This window comes from Zea mays, chromosome 9 (genome assembly GCF_902167145.1).
Source record: "Zea mays cultivar B73 chromosome 9, Zm-B73-REFERENCE-NAM-5.0, whole genome shotgun sequence".
In the NCBI taxonomy this organism is placed as follows: Eukaryota; Viridiplantae; Streptophyta; class Magnoliopsida; order Poales; family Poaceae; genus Zea; species Zea mays.
This window is the reverse complement of record NC_050104.1, coordinates 47,130,913-47,149,316: the sequence shown is the minus strand read 5'-3', so window position 1 is coordinate 47,149,316 and position 18,404 is coordinate 47,130,913. Positions and strand designations below refer to the sequence as shown.

General features: G+C 55.9%; 1 protein-coding gene and 1 pseudogene across 2 annotated transcripts; both read right to left on the bottom strand.

Moving 5' to 3' along the window:
* Positions 1-773: 773 nt before the first annotated feature.
* On the bottom strand, positions 774-1,740 carry LOC100280935 (glycine-rich cell wall structural protein). The gene is made up of 2 exons (NM_001153855.2): positions 1,602-1,740; positions 774-1,406 (listed from the first exon to the last, which is right to left on the bottom strand). The coding sequence occupies exons 1-2, from the start codon at positions 1,696-1,698 to the stop codon at positions 1,048-1,050; spliced, it is 456 nt and encodes a 151-aa protein (NP_001147327.2). The 5' UTR covers positions 1,699-1,740; the 3' UTR covers positions 774-1,047.
* Positions 1,741-2,959: 1,219 nt separating this feature from the next.
* LOC109939157 (40S ribosomal protein S4 pseudogene) lies at positions 2,960-4,330 on the bottom strand (annotated as a pseudogene). The gene is made up of 3 exons (NR_164479.1): positions 4,257-4,330; positions 3,481-3,558; positions 2,960-3,184 (listed from the first exon to the last, which is right to left on the bottom strand). The product of NR_164479.1 is annotated as a 40S ribosomal protein S4 pseudogene (transcript).
* Between the last annotated feature and the right edge of the window lie 14,074 nt (positions 4,331-18,404).

The following is an 18,404-nucleotide window of genomic DNA, read 5'->3' as shown; positions in this document are numbered from 1 at the left end:
AAACCTTCAATGAAATCTAACATCATTTATATTGTTATATTTTCAAAGTAGATTGTTTCTGTGATCTTCCTTTCAAAAATGTCCATTTTGATTTTCTATTGCACTACTTGATCAAGATTCACATTTGAGACTTCATTTGATATCCATCAACCAACATGTCTCTTTTGATCAATGACATTCCAATATTTCGACAATTAGTCACATATGAAATACCCTGCATGTTTTTCATTCAAATAGGGCCTTGATTCATAATGAGATATGTAGATTGCAAATGTATATAAGATAACAATAACTTTCCCAACACTTGTCAACCATGTTATTTATTTCATCTTGTTGTCATTCAATTCACTAAAATATATCAAAGATAGATGCACTTTTATTTGGCAGTGAAGCATAATAACGACCGGACCGGCTCAATCATAATTATATTTATTTGCATTTTTTATTTGTATGCTATGGTTTGAAATTTTTTGGGTCTAGTGAAAATCATAAGCTTGCACAACTAAATTTGCAACAATGAAACCTAGCAGTAGTAACTGAAACATGTTATTATTAACACAAATCTTAATTTTAAATTTGCATTTTTCTAGCAAGCTCAATGACTACCACATATCTTGAGATGTTCTTGAAGTAGATCAATGCAAATGGCACCAAAAGCAGTGTAATAATCATTTCACAAGCAGTGGAGCCAGAAATATGTAGTGAAAATGAAATAAAAACACAACGATGGAAGAACCATGAGTTCATCCATACATCGCCCTTTGACTCAAGCCTTGATAAAAATATTATTTTTATCTATACATACATATAAGTCCATAAATGACGAGGTACACCTTTCAAAAGCCAGACACATGCACACTAATACCATACATGGCATACAAAGATCTTATTCTAGTACAGTATTTCATGCAACATACGTAACAGTCCATGTACCATGTTTTATACAAAATACATAAGATTTCCATCACGGAACTACATGTAGCATTCAAATTTATCGTCGCCATTTATTGTTATCGGACATAGAGAAACTTTATGTAGCAATGCTTCTTAATTCCATCCACCATGGTGCCCTCCACCACCATGGTGCCCTCCACCACCAGGATAGCGACCACCACCATGCCCACCTCCAAAGCCTCCACCTTCTCCATAGCCACCACCGCCACCATATCCCCCACCATAACCGCCACCGTATCCTCCACCATACCCGCCACCGTATCCATATCCGGACCTGTAGCCCCTGCCATATTTGGGCCTGTATCCTCCACCATATCCACCACCATAGCCCGGTTTTCCATATCCACCACCATACCCACCTCCATATCCATATCCTCCATTATATCCACCTCCCCATTTCTCATCCTTTAATTCAGTCATTCCTCCTTGTTTCATGTTCTTTCCCTCATCCTCTGCATGTGCAAGAAGAAGCTTTTATCACTGTACAATCATTTTACAGGTATGACTCATACTTTAAATTACATAAATTGCAAACCTAAGTTAGTTTTAAGTGTGCTTGTCTCACTGATGAGCGTGTGCTATTATCCTAGGCTTTAGAAATGCTTATGTAATTCATACACACAGGCAGAGAGATAGTAGGTACAAACCATTATTGGCCTCAGTGAGCTCTCTAGCAAATGCCACGTCCTGGAAGACAAGAGAGGCCAGGACAACACCGAGAAGGACTAAAAACTTGACCCCCATTTCGAACTTCTAGCTGATGAATTGATGCTAAACGCACATGGGTTGAGGAGATGGCACGGTATTAGCATGCTATTTATAGAGGCGTAAAGTACCGTATGCAACAGGCTTGGACGCAGAATAAGTGCAAAGTTTCCACACTCAATAAGTGCACTTGTCTAGTCGCACAGTTAGCTGTTAGCGCTCTGCAACTGGACTGAGCAGAGCTCCCACACGTCTCGTTTTCGGCTTGATTACTGTCCCATGAAGCCGGGCATTGACAAAGTTTGATTTGCATAATTACATACATGTGTGGTTCAGGGTGCACACCAATGTTGATGTCATACGTTAAAAATATATAGTTAGGGCTAGTTTAGGAACCCTATTTTCTTAAGAGATTTTCATTTTTTCAAGAAAAATTAGTTTACTTTCTCTTGGAAAAATAAGAATCTCTTGATAAAATAGAGTTCCCGAACTAGCTCTTAGAAACATTTTTTACGCATTAGAATTTATGTCTTTAATTAAATCTAATCATGATAGTGACGTGTCTACACTACTACAAATCATGTTATATGAGACGGTTAATTTTTAGTTATTAAGACGCTTATGAAGTGTCCAAATTTGACGGAGTCGCAAAAGATGTCCCACATTTAAGATGGTTATAAACCGTCTTAAAAGATATTATATAAGACAATTTTAATTTATAACCGTCTGAAAAAGGTATTTGTTTAAGTCATTTTGTCCGATAAACTGTCTGAAAAGGGTATTTGTTTAAGTCATTTTGTCCGATAAACCGTCTTGAATTAGGTTTTTTTAAGACACTGCTTCTAAAGAACCATAGAGAATACAAACATTAAAAGTCATAAAGTATTTATCAAACCGTCTCGAATATTCTACAATAATAGACGATTACAATAGGAAAACCATCTTATTTAGGTGACTAATAATGGACGTTTTAGAAACCGTCTTATTTAGGAGACTGATATTAGACATTTTAGTGACTGTCTTATTAAGATTTAAATGAAATGACTCACGACAGTACATTCTTCAATTTATAATCATTTGTTCAGACATCACGTTATAATAATTTGAAAGAAAAATATACATACACATATATTGAACAACATTATAATTAATATAATATAAATAAGTACCATTCAATATATCATAAATAAGCATTGTCAAACAAGGCATACATAAGTGTACTCTAAATCTAAACTAAAATACAACTGTTTGCACTAATGTTAAGCCTAACTTTATTTGAATTCAAGTCTCCACACTTTTACGACCACCAAATTTGAATTCCATTCTATGTTTTCCTGTACAACAAATAGGAGAAAACTAGACATAGCATGCAAAAAGCTCCAAGCAGCACGTCGATGACCTCGAAGATGCCCTTGTGCTTCTCCCAGTTCTTGATCACTCCTACACGCCCAGTGTTCCTCCCGCCGGTCACCATGACCATGTTGCCGACGTCAAACTGAACAGACCTCCTGTTGCAGAGCTTGAACTGTACACAAACCAATAGAAAAGAAGTGAGCATTTCACAGGCGTACTATGAAAGGGCATGGGAATTTCCAATGATGTAACTGTATAGATAGACAGAGCAACATCTATTAATAGTCATAACGATTGTAGCACATGACATTTTCAATGCAAGAATTTCATGCACACAACATATATGGACTGTATAGCAAAGATAAGGTACACAGATCTACTAATGAAAACAGCAACCTCACACAGTTACCAAGATCATCATGCTCAACTAGAACAATGAGAGATGATGTGTAAGAGAATTGAGCTAACCTTGGCATCCTCATCCCTGATTGGGTGAAGACGGAAGCAGCCTGTAGTTCTTGTTTGTCTTAGGGATGGAAATGACATCTGCCAAAAAAATGAAACCACAAATCAGCAACCAAAATAGGTGTATAGGGATCACATGCTGTTATATTTTTTTGAAGTGTCTTGCAGAAGCGAGATATAAAATAATTGAACTGTAATTTGAAGGGAAGATTGACTTGTATCTGGTCCTTTAACATAACAGAGAGAGAGAAAAGGAGCATATGAGAAGGTAGCACTCAGATGAGTTCTAACAACAATAACCAATTCGGAATTCGTTTTTAAAAAAAACCTGTATATGCACCACAACAATTAGGAAATAAGGATATAAGGATGGTACTCAGTAGCACCAACGAAACATGCAACGATAAGAAAGGGAGATGGAAAAGGAGGGGGAAAAGACATGCATGAGTTTCAATTTTTGTAGTGGAAAATAGTAATACATATGAGAAGTTTGGTTTGTTATTGTGGATGATGATTAGTTACTCACACCACACGAAACTAATACCAAATAGATTGTAAGTTTTTCATATTAAAAAATTAGACCATTCATCAGGATATGTGTCCATAGTTAAGAGGTTATAGTTGAGAGGTATATGCTTGCATATGTTCTAAAAAGTTGCACTTTGACATACTGTATTATGCAAATGTGTATAAATGAGGTAATGTAGTGCAATGTGTTTTTGGAAGCACAAAGAAAAGTGAACAAACAATAATGTTATTAGAGAAGGCAGACCACATACCTGATCATCTAACATAGCAGGCAGCCAAGAATGAGGAATTAAAAAGGAGACATCTCTTAGATGGATTCCAGCAACAACGTTGTCGGCGTTTCGAGACAGGGGGGTCCCTAAGCCGACGAGTGAGTGTGCTGCGTGCCCCAGCCCAGATGGGTCGAGCGCGTGGGCGAGCGCGAAGGGGGGAGAGGCGAGGTGGCCGGAGACGGGCGTGAGAGAGGTGGAAGTCCCGCGGCCTTCGTGTTCGTCCCGCGCCCAGGTCGGGTGCGCTTGCAGTAGGGGGGTTACAAGCGTCCACGCGGGTGAGGGAAGCGAGCGGCCCCAAGAGAGCGCCTGTCCCGTCCTCGGTCCCGCGCGGCCAACCTTCTCTAAGAAGGCCCTGGTCCTTCCTTTTATAGTCGTAAGGAGAGGACCCAGGTGTACAATGGGGGGTAGCAGAGTGCTACGTGTCTAGCGGAGAGAGTGAGCTAGCGCCCTGGGTACATGCCAATGTGGCAGCCGGAGAGGTCTTGGCACCTTGCTGGCGTGATGTCGTGGCTGTCGGAGGAGCGACGGAGCCTGGCGGAGGGACAGCTGTTGGAGCGGTCGAGTCCTTGCTGACGTTGCCCTGCTTCCGTAAGAGAGCTGAGAGCCGCCGTCGTCACAGAGCTTGCGGGGCGCCATCATTGCCCATCTGGCGGAGCTGGCCAGATGGGACGCCGGTCTTGTTCTCCGCGACCCGAGTCGGCTCGGGGTAGGATGATGATGGCGCTCCCCGTTGACGTGATGGGCCTGTGCCTTAGGTCGGGCGACGTGGGAGCTCCTCCGAAGCCGAGGTCGAGTCTGTCTTCCGTGGCCGAGGCCGAGCCCGAGCCCCCAGGTCGGGCGAGGCGGAGATCGTTCGGCCGAGGCCAGGGAGGAGTCCGAGCCCTGGGGTCGGGTGAAGCGGAGTTTCGTCGTCTTCTGAGCCCAAGTCCGAGCCCTGGGGTCGGGCGGAGCGGAGTTCGCCGTCTTCCGGGTCTTAGCCCGAGTCCGAGCCCTAGGGTCGGGCGGAGCGGAGTTCGCCGTCTTCCGGGTCTTAGCCCGAGTCCGAGCCCTGGGGTCGGGTGGAGCGGAGTTCGCCGTCTTCCGGGTCTTAGCCCGAGTCCGAGCCCTGGGGTCGGGCGGAGCGGAGTTCGCTGTCTTCCGGGTCTTAGCCCGAGTCCGAGCCCTGGGGTCGGGCGAAGCGGAGTTTCCCATGGCGCCTTTGGCAGGGCCCGACTGCCTGTCAGACTCACTCTGTCGAGTGGCACTGCAGTCGGAGTGGCGCAGGCGGCGCTGTCCTTCTGTCAGACTGGTCAGTGGAGCGGTGGAGTGACGGCGGTCACTTCGGCTCTGCCGGGGGGTGCGTGTCAGGATAAAGGTGTCAGGCCACCTTTGCGTTAAATGCTCCTGCAACCTGGTCAGTCGGCGCGGCGACTTAGTCAGGGTTGCTTCTAAGGGAAGCCAAGGCCTCGGGCGAGCCGGAGGTGTGTCCGCCGTAAAATGGGGGGCCTCGGGCGAGACGGAAGTCTCTCGAGGTCGGCTGCCCTTGGCCGAGGCTAGGCTCGGGCGAAGCGTGATCGAGTCACTCGTGTGGACTGATCCCTGACTTAATCGTACCCATCAGGCCTTTGCAGCTTTATGCTGATGGGGGTTACCAGCTGAGAATTAGGCGTCTTGAGGGTACCCCTAATTATGGTCCCCGACAGTAGCCCCCGAGCCTCGAAGGGAGTGTTAGCACTCGCTTGGAGGCTTTCGTCGCACTTTTTTGCAAGGGGACCAGCCTTTCTCGGTTGCATTTTGTTCCGGTGGGTGCGCGCGAGCGCACCCGCCGGGTGTAGCCCCCGAGGCCTCGGAGGAGTGGTTACACTCCTTCGAGGTCTTAATGCTTTGCGTAATGCTTCGGCTGGTCTGGTTGTTCCCTCATGCGAACTGGCCGTAGCCCGGGTGCACGGTCGGGGCCCAAGCTCTCGGGCTGGTATGTTGACGCTGTCAACGGTTTGGCCGGAGCCGGGTTTGCGAGAGCAGCCCCCGAGCCTCCGCACAGGGCGAGAGGACGATCAGGGACAGACTCGACTTTTTACATACGCCCCTACGTCGCCTTTCCGCAAGGAGGAGGGGGGGAGTGCGCCATGTTACCCTCGATGGGCACCGAACATGGTGTCTCCGGTGAGCTGCAAGCGGGTAATCCGAGTGGACGTCCGTGCCCCGTTCGTTGGGGGTCGGCTAGGGGCCCAGAGGCACGCCCAAAAGTACCTGCGGGTGATTTGTCGGACCCGGTCCCCTGGCGACGGGGTCCGAGGGCTCGATGCCTCCCTCCGATGGGATTCCGTTACAAGATCGTTCCCGCTGGTCTCGGAAATGTCCTAGGGTACCTCGGGAGCGCAGCCCGAGCCTCGGTTATGTATCGAACGTACCCCTGGTCATCCCTCGCTCGGCGTCTGAGGCGACTGTGAACCCTTCGGGGGCCAGCCTTCGAACCCCTGATCAGTAGTGGGCGAGGAGCCCGAGTAGCCTGAGGCGGCCATGGAACCCTTCGGGGGGCTGGCCTTCGAACCCCTGACCAGTAGTGGGTGTCGAGCCCACGCGATCTGAGGCGACTGTTGAACCCTTCGGAGGGCCAGTCTTCGAACCTCTGATCAGTAGGGAGGGGCTCGGAGCCCGGTTCCTTCGCGGAGAAGGATCCTTTTCGGGGTATCCCCCTTTCCCGGTCCCTGTTGCAAGAGATAGAGAAAGAGGAAAAAGGAAAAGGATACGAAATCGAAACAACGTGGCGTACCTTTTTTGACGCGGTTATTACGGCGAAGGCGAAGCGTCGTCCGCTTCTCCTGCCAGAGGCGCCGTCTGTCCCGTCGCGGAGTTAATGCGACGGGGCGAGTGGTTGGCGGGGCGGCCGCTGCGCGTGCGCGAGCCGTTCGAGGAACGGGTCACGGGTGCACCGTCATCACGCCGTGGGAGGAGGCACCCTTGCTGTCCCCGGACGGGACGTGAGCCTGGCTAACGACGTGACTGCGGCTCCCGCTTGCCTGCCACCGTCATTACTGCCGGCCCACTTTCGGCCGCATTGACCGTCGCGCCATGCTGGCGCCGCTGGGTCGTGCGCTGGTCGCCTCGAGTCGCGGTACAGGCTGCGCAACCGAAGAGGCGCGACGGTGGCACAAGTGGCGGTGCGGTTGCTTGCATGCAGCAACTGGCGCGTCGGTTGCTTGACGCGTGGGCCTGGGCCTCCAAGCTGGCGTGTCAGAAGTCGGAGAAGAGCGTCCACCTGGCGCGGTTGCATGCAGCCTGCATGGCTGCCCGCCCCTTCCGCCCGTTGGTCTGGGCAAAAGTGGGGGGTCGCTTGTAACCGCTGGGCGGTTGTGCGCACCACGCGCGGCGGTTTGGCTTCTTCTGCCTTGAGCCGGTTTGCATGACATGCGGGACCCAGCCCCCGAGTCGCAGGGGAGGGCCTTGGAGCGTGTTGGAGAAGACTCAGCCCGTGGCGTCTGGGGGCGCACGTAGGGAGAGTTGCCTTTAAAAGGAGGGAGACTCCTTTCAGAAGGCAACCATGTCTTCTTCCTCCCTTATGCGTCGCGTCTTTCCATCTTCCAAGCCCCCGGATGGGGGGTACCCGCCGTCTTTCCGCCTCCTCGTTGGAGGAACGCAACTCCATGGGAGTTGGTACCTCTCAGCCATCGTTCGGCTTCAAGGATTTTCATCAGCCGGCCCGGCCGCACCCCTACGTCGGCGATCACCCAGGATGGTGACCACCAGTTTCTGGGTGGGGAAGAGCAAGCCGGGCTGCGATCTTGGTCCCATCCTCAGCTTCAAGGATGTTCATCATCCTCGCTGGGGTGGGGGCCACGCTGAGCCGGCGCTCTACCTCCCGCGCGGGTCCGCGGGTCACCCTTTTCCGCGGCGTTCGGGGGTGGAGGCGCTCGCTGGCCCTGCGGGCGGCGCAGACTTAGACAACGTGGGGCTGATCGACGGCGGGCGTCGTCACCTCCAGCGTGTCGGAGTCGTCGGCCGGGCTCCCGGCGGCCCCTCCTGCCGGAGGGCGGCCGCCGCGCCGTGTGCACGGGAGGACCACCCACGATGCCGCGCGCTGCTAGGGCGGCGTTCGTGTTCTGGGGTGGCCCTGCTTTTGCACTGGGACGGCGCCCTCGCGCAGAGGCCGGTGCCCCACCCGTCTGGGAGGATTTGAGTGGGGATCTGCCGGGGGGCTGGCGTCCCCTGCCATCGGCGCCGAGGCGGAGGCGGCTCGAGAAGTCCTCATCGCCGACGGGATCGCTGCCACCATCCGCGCCCCGGGCCACTGCGCCGGCGTACTTGTCCTCGCCCCTCGAGCGTCGGCGTGGGCGAGGGCAAGATTGTAGCAGCGCCCGCCCACTGTCGCCGTAGTCAGAACGGGCGGCGGCGAGCCGCTCGTCAGTTTTCTGTCGCTCCGCAGGCCTTCCCCATGGAGTGGGGTCGTTCGTACCTGCGGAGGGGGAACCGGAGTTCCGTTCGTAATGGCACTTCGAATGCCAGTGTTTTTTGTTCATTGTGGCTATCGGGGCCTGAACATGTATGTAATTTTGGCACGGAGCCGTGTTTTTTCCTCATTTTTGAGCACTAAGTCTCGCCTGTTGATTATCTGAACCGCTTTACCAAGCATGAGTCGCCCCGTGTCAAGGTGACGAGTGAGGTATCCGTATCCCGGAGGCGTGGGAGTCCCTCGGCTCGGTCGGCCTTGCCGCTTACGCGTACTTTCACCCGTCCATGAGGCCCTGTCCCCGACTTAGTCGAGAAAGCTTGAAGGACTGCTTCGGCAGGAGAGCTTCCGAACGTGAAGACTTGTTCGGTCCACGGAGTCGCTTTATCCGAACGCGAGTTACTTATCGCAGAAGGTGATGAGTGAGGTATCCGTATCCCGGAGGCGTAGGAATCCCTCGGCTCGGTCAGCCTTGGCTGCTTACGTGTACTCCGTCGTTTCCAGGATCCGCTTTCCGAAGTAGTCAAGAAGCACGAAAGAAATCCTGCTAAAAAGAGATCCTTTTTTCGAGAAAAAATTCGACGCAGAGGGGGTCTCCCCCCTTTTAGCCCCCGAGGGAGGGTCGGGCTTTGCCGAGGCGAGGCCGACCCTTCCTTGATGACTAAACTTTGCGTTGGTGCGAGGTATGTGAATAACTTGAAAACATCTTAAGGGTAGAAGCGACGTAGCTGTTTGATGTTCCAAGCGTTGCCGTAGATCTCGCCTTGATTGTTGGCCAGCTTGTATGTTCCGGGCTTCAGAACTTTGGCGATGACGAATGGCCCTTCCCAGGGGGGCGTGAGCTTGTGCCTCCCTCGGGCGTCTTGCCGCAGCCGAAGCACCAGATCGCCCACCTGGAGGTCTCGGGACCGGACCCCTCGGGTGTGGTAGCGTCGCAGGGACTGCTGGTACCGCGCCGAGTGTAGTAAGGCCCTGTCCCGAGCCTCCTCCAGCTGGTCCAGTGATTCTTCTCGGCTAGCTTGGTTGCTTTGATCGGTGTAGGCCCTCGTCCTCGGGGAGTCGTATTCCAGGTCAGTGGGCAAGATAGCCTCGGCCCCGTAGACCAGGAAGAACGGCGTGAAACCCGTGGCACGACTCGGCGTCGTCCTTAGGCTCCAGACCACCGAGGGGAGTTCCTTCATCCATCGCTTGCCGAACTTGTTGAGGTTGTTGTAGATCCGAGGCTTGAGCCCTTGTAGAATCATGCCGTTGGCACGCTCTACTTGCCCATTCGTCATGGGATGAGCCACGGCGGCCCAGTCCACCCGGATATGGTGATCCTCGCAAAAATCCAAGAATTTTTTGCCGGTGAACTGGGTGCCGTTGTCGGTGATGATGGAGTTTGGGACCCCGAAGCGATGGATGATGTTGGTGAAGAACGCCACCGCCTGCTCGGACCTGATGCTGTTTAGGGGTCGGACCTCGATCCACTTGGAGAATTTGTCGATGGCGACCAGCAGGTGCGTGTAGCCCCCGGGCGCCTTCTGCAAGGGACCGACGAGGTCCAGACCCCATACAGCGAAAGGCCAGGTGATGGGTATCGTCTGCAGAGCCTGAGCGGGCAGGTGGGTCTGCTTCGCATAGAATTGGCACCCTTCGCAGGTGCGGACAATTCTAGTGGCGTCAGCCACCACCGTCGGCCAGTAGAAGCCTTGCCGGAAAGCATTCCCGACAAGGGCTCGGGGCGCTGCGTGATGGCTGCAAGCCCCCGAGTGTATTTCTTGCAGTAGTTCCCGACCTTCGGCGACGGAGATGCGGTGCTAGAGGATGCCCGAGGGGCTCCGGTGGTAGAGCTCCTCTTCATCGCCCAGCAAGACGAACGACTTGGCACGTCGCGCTACCCGCCGAGCCTCGGCTTGGTCGGGGAGTAGCTCTCCTCGACGGAGATATTGCAGGTACGGGGCCTGCCAATCTCGATCAGGCGTGGCCCCGCTCTGCTCTTCCTCGACGTCCAGTGCCTCGCCCTCGGGGGCCGAGGGTACCTCGGGCTGAGCCGAGGGTGCCTCGGGCTGTGCCGAGGGTGCCTCGGGCCGTGCCGAGGGTGCCTCGGACTCGGGAGCGTCGTCGGTCTTGACGGAGGGTCGATGCAGATCCCGGGAGAAGACATCCGGGGGGACCGTCGTTCGCCCCGAGGCTATTTTAGCCAGCTCGTCCGCCGTCTCGTTGAAGCGCCGAGCGATGTGGTTGAGCTCGAGCCCGTAGAACTTGTCTTCCAGGCGCCGAACCTCGTCGCAGTAGGCCTCCATCTTCGGGTCGCGGCAGTGGGAGTTCTTCATGACTTGGTCGATGACGAGCTGCGAGTCACCGCGGGCGTCGAGGCGTCTGACCCCTAGCTCGATGGCGATCCGCAACCCGTTGACCAGAGCTTCGTACTCGGCCACATTGTTGGACGCCGGGAAATGGAGGCGTAGCACGTAGCGCAGGTGCTTTCCGAGGGGCGAGATGAAGAGCAGGCCCGCGCCGGCTCCTGTCTTCATCAGCGACCCGTCGAAAAACATGGCCCAGAGCTTCGGTTGGATCGGAGCCGTCGGCAGCTGGGTGTCGACCCATTCGGTCACGAAGTCCGCCAACACCTGGGACTTGATGGCTTTCCGAGGGGCGAACGAGATCGTTTCGCCAATGATTTCCACCGCCCACTTTGCGATCCTGCCCGAGGCCTCTCGGCACTGGATGATCTCCCCCAGGGGGAAGGATGACACCACAGTTACCGGATGAGACTCGAAGTAGTGTCGTAACTTCCGCCTCGTTAGGATCACAGCATACAGCAGCTTCTGAACTTGTGGGTAGCGGATCTTGGTCTCGGACAGCACTTCGCTGACGAAGTAGACCGGCCTCTGAACAGGCAATGCATGCCCTTCCTCTTGCCTCTCGACCACAATCGCGGCGCTAACCACCTGAGTGGTCGCGACGACGTAGACCAAGAGGGCTTCTCCATCCGCTGGGGGCACCAAGATAGGCGCCTTTGTAAGGAGCGCCTTCAGGTTCCCGAGGGCTTCCTCGGCCTCAGGGGTCCAAGCGAAACACTCGGCCTTCCTTAAGAGGCGGTACAGAGGCAGACCTCTTTCGCCGAGGCGTGGGATGAAGCGGCTCAGGGCCGCGAGGCATCCCATGACCCTCTGTACGCCTTTTAAGTCCTTGATGGGTCCCATGCTGGTAATGGCCGCGATCTTCTCCGGGTTGGCTTCGATGCCTCGCTCGGAGACGATGAACCCCAGGAGCATGCCCCGGGGCACCCCGAAGACACACTTCTCAGGATTGAGCTTGACTCCTTTCGCCTTGAGACATCGGAATGTCACTTCAAGGTCGGAGAGGAGGTCGGAAGCCTTCCTTGTCTTGACTACGATGTCATCGACGTAGGCCTCGACGGTGCGACCGATGTGTTCGCCGAACACATGGTTCATGCACCGCTGGTACGTTGCGCCCGCGTTCCTCAAACCGAACGGCATGGTGACGTAGCAGTACATGTCGAACGGCGTGATGAAAGAAGTCGCGAGCTGGTCGGACTCTTTCATCCGGATTTGGTGATACCCTGAGTAGGCATCGAGGAAGGACAGGGTTTCGCACCCAGCAGTGGAATCCACAATTTGATCGATGCGAGGCAGAGGGTAGGGAACCTTCGGACATGCTTTGTTGAGACCAGTGTAGTCTACACACATCCGCCATTTCCCCCCATTCTTCCTCACAAGCACAGGGTTGGCAAGCCATTCGGGATGGAATACCTCTTTGATGAACCCTGCTGCCATTAGCTTGTGGATCTCTTCGCCAATCACTCTGCGCTTCTCCTCGTCGAATCGGCGCAGAGGCTGCCTGACGGGTCGGGCTCCGGCCCGAATATCCAGCGAGTGCTCGGCGACATCCCTCGGTATGCCGGGCATGTCCGAGGGACTCCACGCAAAGACGTCGGCGTTTGCGCGGAGAAAGTCGACGAGCATTGCTTCCTATTTGGGGTCGAGCCCAGAACCGATCCGGATCTGCTTGGAGGTGTCGCCACTGGGGTCGAGTGGGACGGCCTTAACCGTCTCCGCTGGCTCGAAGTTGCCGGCGTGACGCTTCACGTCTGGCACCTCCTTAGAGAGGTTCTCCAGGTCGGAGATGAGGGCCTCGGACTCGGCGAGGGCCTCGGCGTACTCCACGCACTCCACGTCGCATTCGAACGCGTGTTTGTACGTGGGGCCGACGGTGATGACCCCGTTGGGGCCCGGCATCTTGAGCTTCAGGTAGGTGTGGTTGGGGACGGCCATGAACTTCGCGTAGCATGGCCTCCCTAGTACAGCGTGGTAGGTTCCTCGGAACCCGACCACCTCGAACGTCAGGGTCTCCCTTCGGAAGTTGGAGGGCGTCCCGAAGCAGACGGGGAGGTCGAGTCGTCCGAGGGGCTGGACGCGCTTCCCAGGGATGATCCCGTGGAAGGGCGCAGCGCCTGCTCGGACGGAGGACAGATCGACGCGCAGGAGCTTGAGGGTCTCGGCGTAGATGATGTTGAGGCAGCTGCCCCCATCCATCAGGACCTTGGTGAGCCTGACGTTGCCGATGACGGGGTCGACGACGAGCGGGTATTTTCCCAGGCTCGGCACGTGGTCTGGGTGGTCGGCCCGGTCGAAGGTGATGGGCTTGTCGGACCAGTCTAGGTAGACTGGCGCCGCCACCTTTACCGAGCAGACCTCCCGGCGCTCTTGCTTGCGATGCCGAGCTGAGGCATTCGCCGCATGCCCTCCATAGATCATGAAGCAGTCGCAGACCTCGGGGAATTCTCCTGCTTGGTGATCTTCGTTCTTGTCGTCGTCGCGGGCCCTGCCACCCTCGGCGGGTGGCCCGGCCCTGTGGAAGTGACGCCGAAGCATGACGCACTCCTCGAGAGTGTGCTTGACGGGCCCCTGATGGTAGGGGCACGGCTCCTTGAGCATCTTGTCGAAGAGGTTTGCACCTCCGGGGGGCTTCCGAGGGTTCTTGTACTCGGCGGCGGCGACAAGGTTCGCGTCAGCGGCGTCGCGTTTCGATTGCGACTTCTTCTTGCCTTTCTTCTTGGCGCCACGCGGAGCAGACGCCTCGGGAGCCTCTTCCGATGGGCGGCCCTGGGGCTGCTTGTCCTTTCGGAAGATAGCCTCGACCGCCTCCTGGCCAGAGGCGAACTTGGTGGCGATGTCCATCAGCTCGCTCGCCCTGGTGGGGGTCTTGCGACCCAGCTTGCTCACCAGGTCGCGGCAAGTGGTGCCGGCGAGGAATGCGCCAATGACATCCGAGTCGGTGATGTTGGGCAGCTCGGTGCGCTGCTTCGAGAATCGCCGGATGTAGTCCCGGAGCGACTCCCCCGGCTGTTGCCGGCAGCTTCGAAGGTCCCAGGAATTCCCGGGGCGCACGTATGTGCCCTGGAAATTGCCGGCGAAGGCTTGGACCAAGTCGTCCCAGTTGGAGATCTGCCCCGGAGGCAGGTGCTCCAACCAGGCGCGAGCAGTGTCGGAGAGGAACAGGGGGAGGTTACGGATGATGAGGTTGTCGTCGTCCGTTCCACCCAGTTGGCAGGCCAGGCAGTAGTCCGCGAGCCACAGTTCCGGTCTCGTTTCCCTCAAGTACTTCGTGATAGTAGTCGGGGGTCGGAACCGGGTCGGGAATGGCGCCCGTCGGATGGCCCGACGGAAGGCCTACGGACCGGGTGGTTCGGGCGAGGGACTCCGATCCTCCCCGCTGTCGTAGCGCCCCCCGCGCCTGGGGTGGTAGCCTCGACGCACCCTTTCGTCGAGGTGGGCCCGACGGTCGCGTCGATGGTGCTCGTTGCCGAGGTGGCTCGGGGCCGCAGGCGCGGTGTTGCGCGTGCGCCCGGTGTAGACCGAGGCTTCCCGCATGAATCGGGAAGTCGCGGCATGAGGTTCCGAGGGGTACCCCTGCCTTCGGGAGGCAGTGCTCTCGGCCCGTCGGGCCGCAGCGCCTTCCAGAAGATTCTTGAGCTCTCCCTGGATTCGCCGACCCTCGGTGGTTGATGGCTCCGGCATCGCGCGGAGGAGCAACGCCGCGGCTGCCAGGTTCTGACCAACCCCGCTGGATGCGGGCGGCGGCCTGACCCTGACATCGTTGGCGACGCGGTGCTGGAGACCTTGGGGCAGGTGACGTATTTCTCCGGCCAGGGGTTGGCCCGCCCATACCTGTCCGACGTCCCGACGGATCGGCTCAAGCGCTCCTGTTCCCTCGTTGAGCCTGGCCTGCGCCTCGCGGACTTGCTCGAGTTGTGGGTCGTAACCCCCGCCGGAGCGGGGACCACAGCTAGCTCCCGTGGGATGTCGGCGCGAGGCACCGGCCTAGGAAGATCACCGTCCTCCGGCATGCCGAGATGGTTGCCTTCGGAGGGATCCCCTAGCTCGATGTGGAAACATTCGCGGCTTGGGCCGCAGCTCTCGTCGCCAAGGCTGCGGCTTCCGTCGGAACAGTCGGAGAGGCAGTAGTCACATGCGGTCATGAAGTCCCGCATGGCACTGGGGTTGCCAAGTCCGGAGAAATCCCAACAGATGCTGGGATCGTCATCTTCCTCGGACCCAGAGGGCCCGTAGGTTGAGACGTCCGTCATCCGGTCCCAAGGCGACCGCATACGAAACCCCAGTGGGGTTGCACTCGCCTCAATGAGAGCGCCCGCCAAAGCGAGGTCGTTTGGCGGGTTGAGGCCGAGTCGAAATGACGTAAGATGGGAGTTAGTCGGTACCTTTTGGTCGACGAGGAGCGACGTAGTCACATCGGGGACTGGTTGCACCGTCATCCCAGGTACGAGGGCGACGTCCTGCAGGCTTTCCGCGAGCGCGCTGGCGTCGTCTTCTTGCTCGGGGTCGGCGTGTCGCGGGGGGACGGCGCTTGCCTTTGTCTCGAACGCGAGGTCGACGTCCGGCGTGCCTTCCGTCGGGGCGTCGGGGGCGTCGATTCGCTCGACGACCGACAAAGCGCGGCCTCCCGCTTGGCCTTGATGGCCCCGCCTCCTCCTGCGTTGGCGGGGGAGAGGACGGAGCGAGCTCGAATGTTGTTCTTCCACCACGCGGGGAGGATGTCGTCGATTCCGCCGCCGGCGGGCGGGTTGTCGGCCGCCATTGTCGTTGTCGCGCGGCGGTGGAAGAAGTATCATGTCGTAGCTGCCGTCGAAGGACATGAACTCAAGAGTCCCGAAACGAAGCACCGTCCCGGGCCGGAGAGGTTGCTGGAGACTGCCCATCTGGAGCTTGACGGGGAGCTGTTCGTCAGCACGCAGCAGGCCCCTACCTGGCGCGCCAACTGTCGGCGTTTCGAGACAGGGGGGTCCCTAAGCCGACGAGTGAGTGTGCTGCGTGCCCCAGCCCAGATGGGTCGAGCGTGTGGGCGAGCGCGAAGGGGGGAGAGGCGAGGTGGCCGGAGACGGGCGTGAGAGAGGTGGAAGTCCCGCGACCTTCGTGTTCGTCCCGCGCCCAGGTCGGGTGCGCTTGCAGTAGGGGGGTTACAAGCGTCCACGCGGGTGAGGGAAGCGAGCGGCCCCAAGAGAGCGCCTGTCCCGTCCTCGGTCCCGCACGGCCAACCTTCTCTAAGAAGGCCCTGGTCCTTCCTTTTATAGTCGTAAGGAGAGGACCCAGGTGTACAATGGGGGGTAGCAGAGTGCTACGTGTCTAGCGGAGAGAGTGAGCTAGCGCCTTGGGTACATGCCAATGTGGCAGCCGGAGAGGTCTTGGCACCTTGCTGGCGTGATGTCGTGGCTGTCGGAGGAGCGACGGAGCCTAGCGGAGGGACAGCTGTTGGAGCGGTCGAGTCCTTGCTGACGTTGCCCTGCTTCCGTAAGAGAGCTGAGAGCCGCCGTCGTCACAGAGCTTGCGGGGCGCCATCATTGCCCATCTGGCGGAGCTGGCCAGATGGGACACCGGTCTTGTTCTCCGCGACCCGAGTCGGCTCGGGGTAGGATGATGATGGCGCTCCCCGTTGACGTGATGGGCCTGTGCCTTAGGTCGGGCGACGTGGGAGCTCCTCCGAAGCCGAGGTCGAGTCTGTCTTCCGTGGCCGAGGCCGAGCCCGAGCCCCCGGGTCGGGCGAGGCGGAGATCGTTCGGCCGAGGCCAGGGCGGAGTCCGAGCCCTGGGGTCGGGCGAAGCGGAGTTTCGTCGTCTTCTGAGCCCAAGTCCGAGCCCTGGGGTCGGGCGGAGCGGAGTTCGCCGTCTTTCGGGTCTTAGCCCGAGTCCGAGCCCTGGGGTCGGGCGGAGCGGAGATCGTCGTCTTCCGGGTCTTAGCCCGAGTCCGAGCCCTGGGGTCGGGCGGAGCGGAGTTCGCCGTCTTCCGGGTCTTAGCCCGAGTCCGAGCCCTGGGGTCGGGCGGAGCGGAGTTCGCCGTCTTCCGGGTCTTAGCCCGAGTCCGAGCCCTGGGGTCGGGCGGAGCGGAGTTTCCCATGGCGCCTTTGGCAGGGCCCGACTGCCTGTCAGACTCACTCTGTCGAGTGGCACTGCAGTCGGAGTGGCGCAGGCGGCGCTGTCCTTCTGTCAGACTGGTCAGTGGAGCGGTGGAGTGACGGCGGTCACTTCGGCTCTGTCGGGGGGCGCGTGTCAGGATAAAGGTGTCAGGCCACCTTTGCGTTAAATGCTCCTGCAACCTGGTCAGTCGGCGCGGCGACTTAGTCAGGGTTGCTTCTAAGCGAAGCCAAGGCCTCGGGCGAGCCGGAGGTGTGTCCGCCATAAAATGGGGGGCCTCGGGCGAGACGGAAGTCTCTCGAGGTCGGCTGCCCTTGGCCGAGGCTAGGCTCGGGCGAAGCGTGATCGAGTCACTCGTGTGGACTGATCCCTGACTTAATCGTACCCATCAGGCCTTTGCAGCTTTATGCTGATGGGGGTTACCAGCTGAGAATTAGGCGTCTTGAGGGTACCCCTAATTATGGTCCCCGACAAACGTGAAAATAAATTGTTAAGAAAGGGAAAGGGAGAAGCAGAGGAATAAGGAAGGCATGTATTAGTTATGTCACACACTTCTCTGTGCTCCTCGGTACATTCTGTAAAACGGAAAATCGGGTCTGATGGAACTGTGGCGTTTCTAGCTGATGCTTTTGCATCATCTTGGTTACATCGTTAGTCAACTGTAGTGGCTGTCGTGCACTTCCAGATGGAGTTTTCTGCAAGAAAAATGCAGTGAAGTTCAAAACTACATTGCGAGGCATCATGTTCATGTAATTCTGCGAGACAAATAATGGGATCATACATGGAAAAAAGGGTTGTTTACTTGTTTCTCTCCCAAATGATTGTCACAGTGACGGAACAGATCTATAAGAAGATTTTCCCCTTGCCTGTGCAGTGTCGAGAAAACGAATTTATAACTGTGTCCACAACAAATATGCTATGGACAGTAATATGAATAAACCAAATCACATAATATCAAAGTAGAAGGGAAATGGAAAGCAAACAACGTTGGACCTTGTTTATTTTCTATAAGTATAGTAATTGAAATTTATCTGTAAAAAAAAAGTGTTACATTGAGAATGCAGTCATGCAGTTATTTTTTATAAGGGGAGATTAGGACACACAATGTCGAATACATAGGATTTAGCAGATGTTGGCTATCTAAAAAATTATAGACTAATAATGCCTTCATTCAAGCATTTTTAGCAGATCTGTAGAGGTAGCTAAAAGTAGCAGTTTTAAATATATATATATAATACATTATTTTTGGGTTGTAGTTGTTGCTTTG

Excerpts from the sequence above, each read along its gene's own strand:
- LOC100280935 (NM_001153855.2), bottom strand. The coding sequence starts at position 1,698 with ATGGGGGTCAAGTTTTTAGTCCTTCTCGGTGTTGTCCTGGCCTCTCTT. Across the intron at positions 1,407-1,601 it reads GCTCACTGAGGCCAATAATG|AGGATGAGGGAAAGAACATG; the intron begins GTTTGTACCTAC and ends TTGCACATGCAG.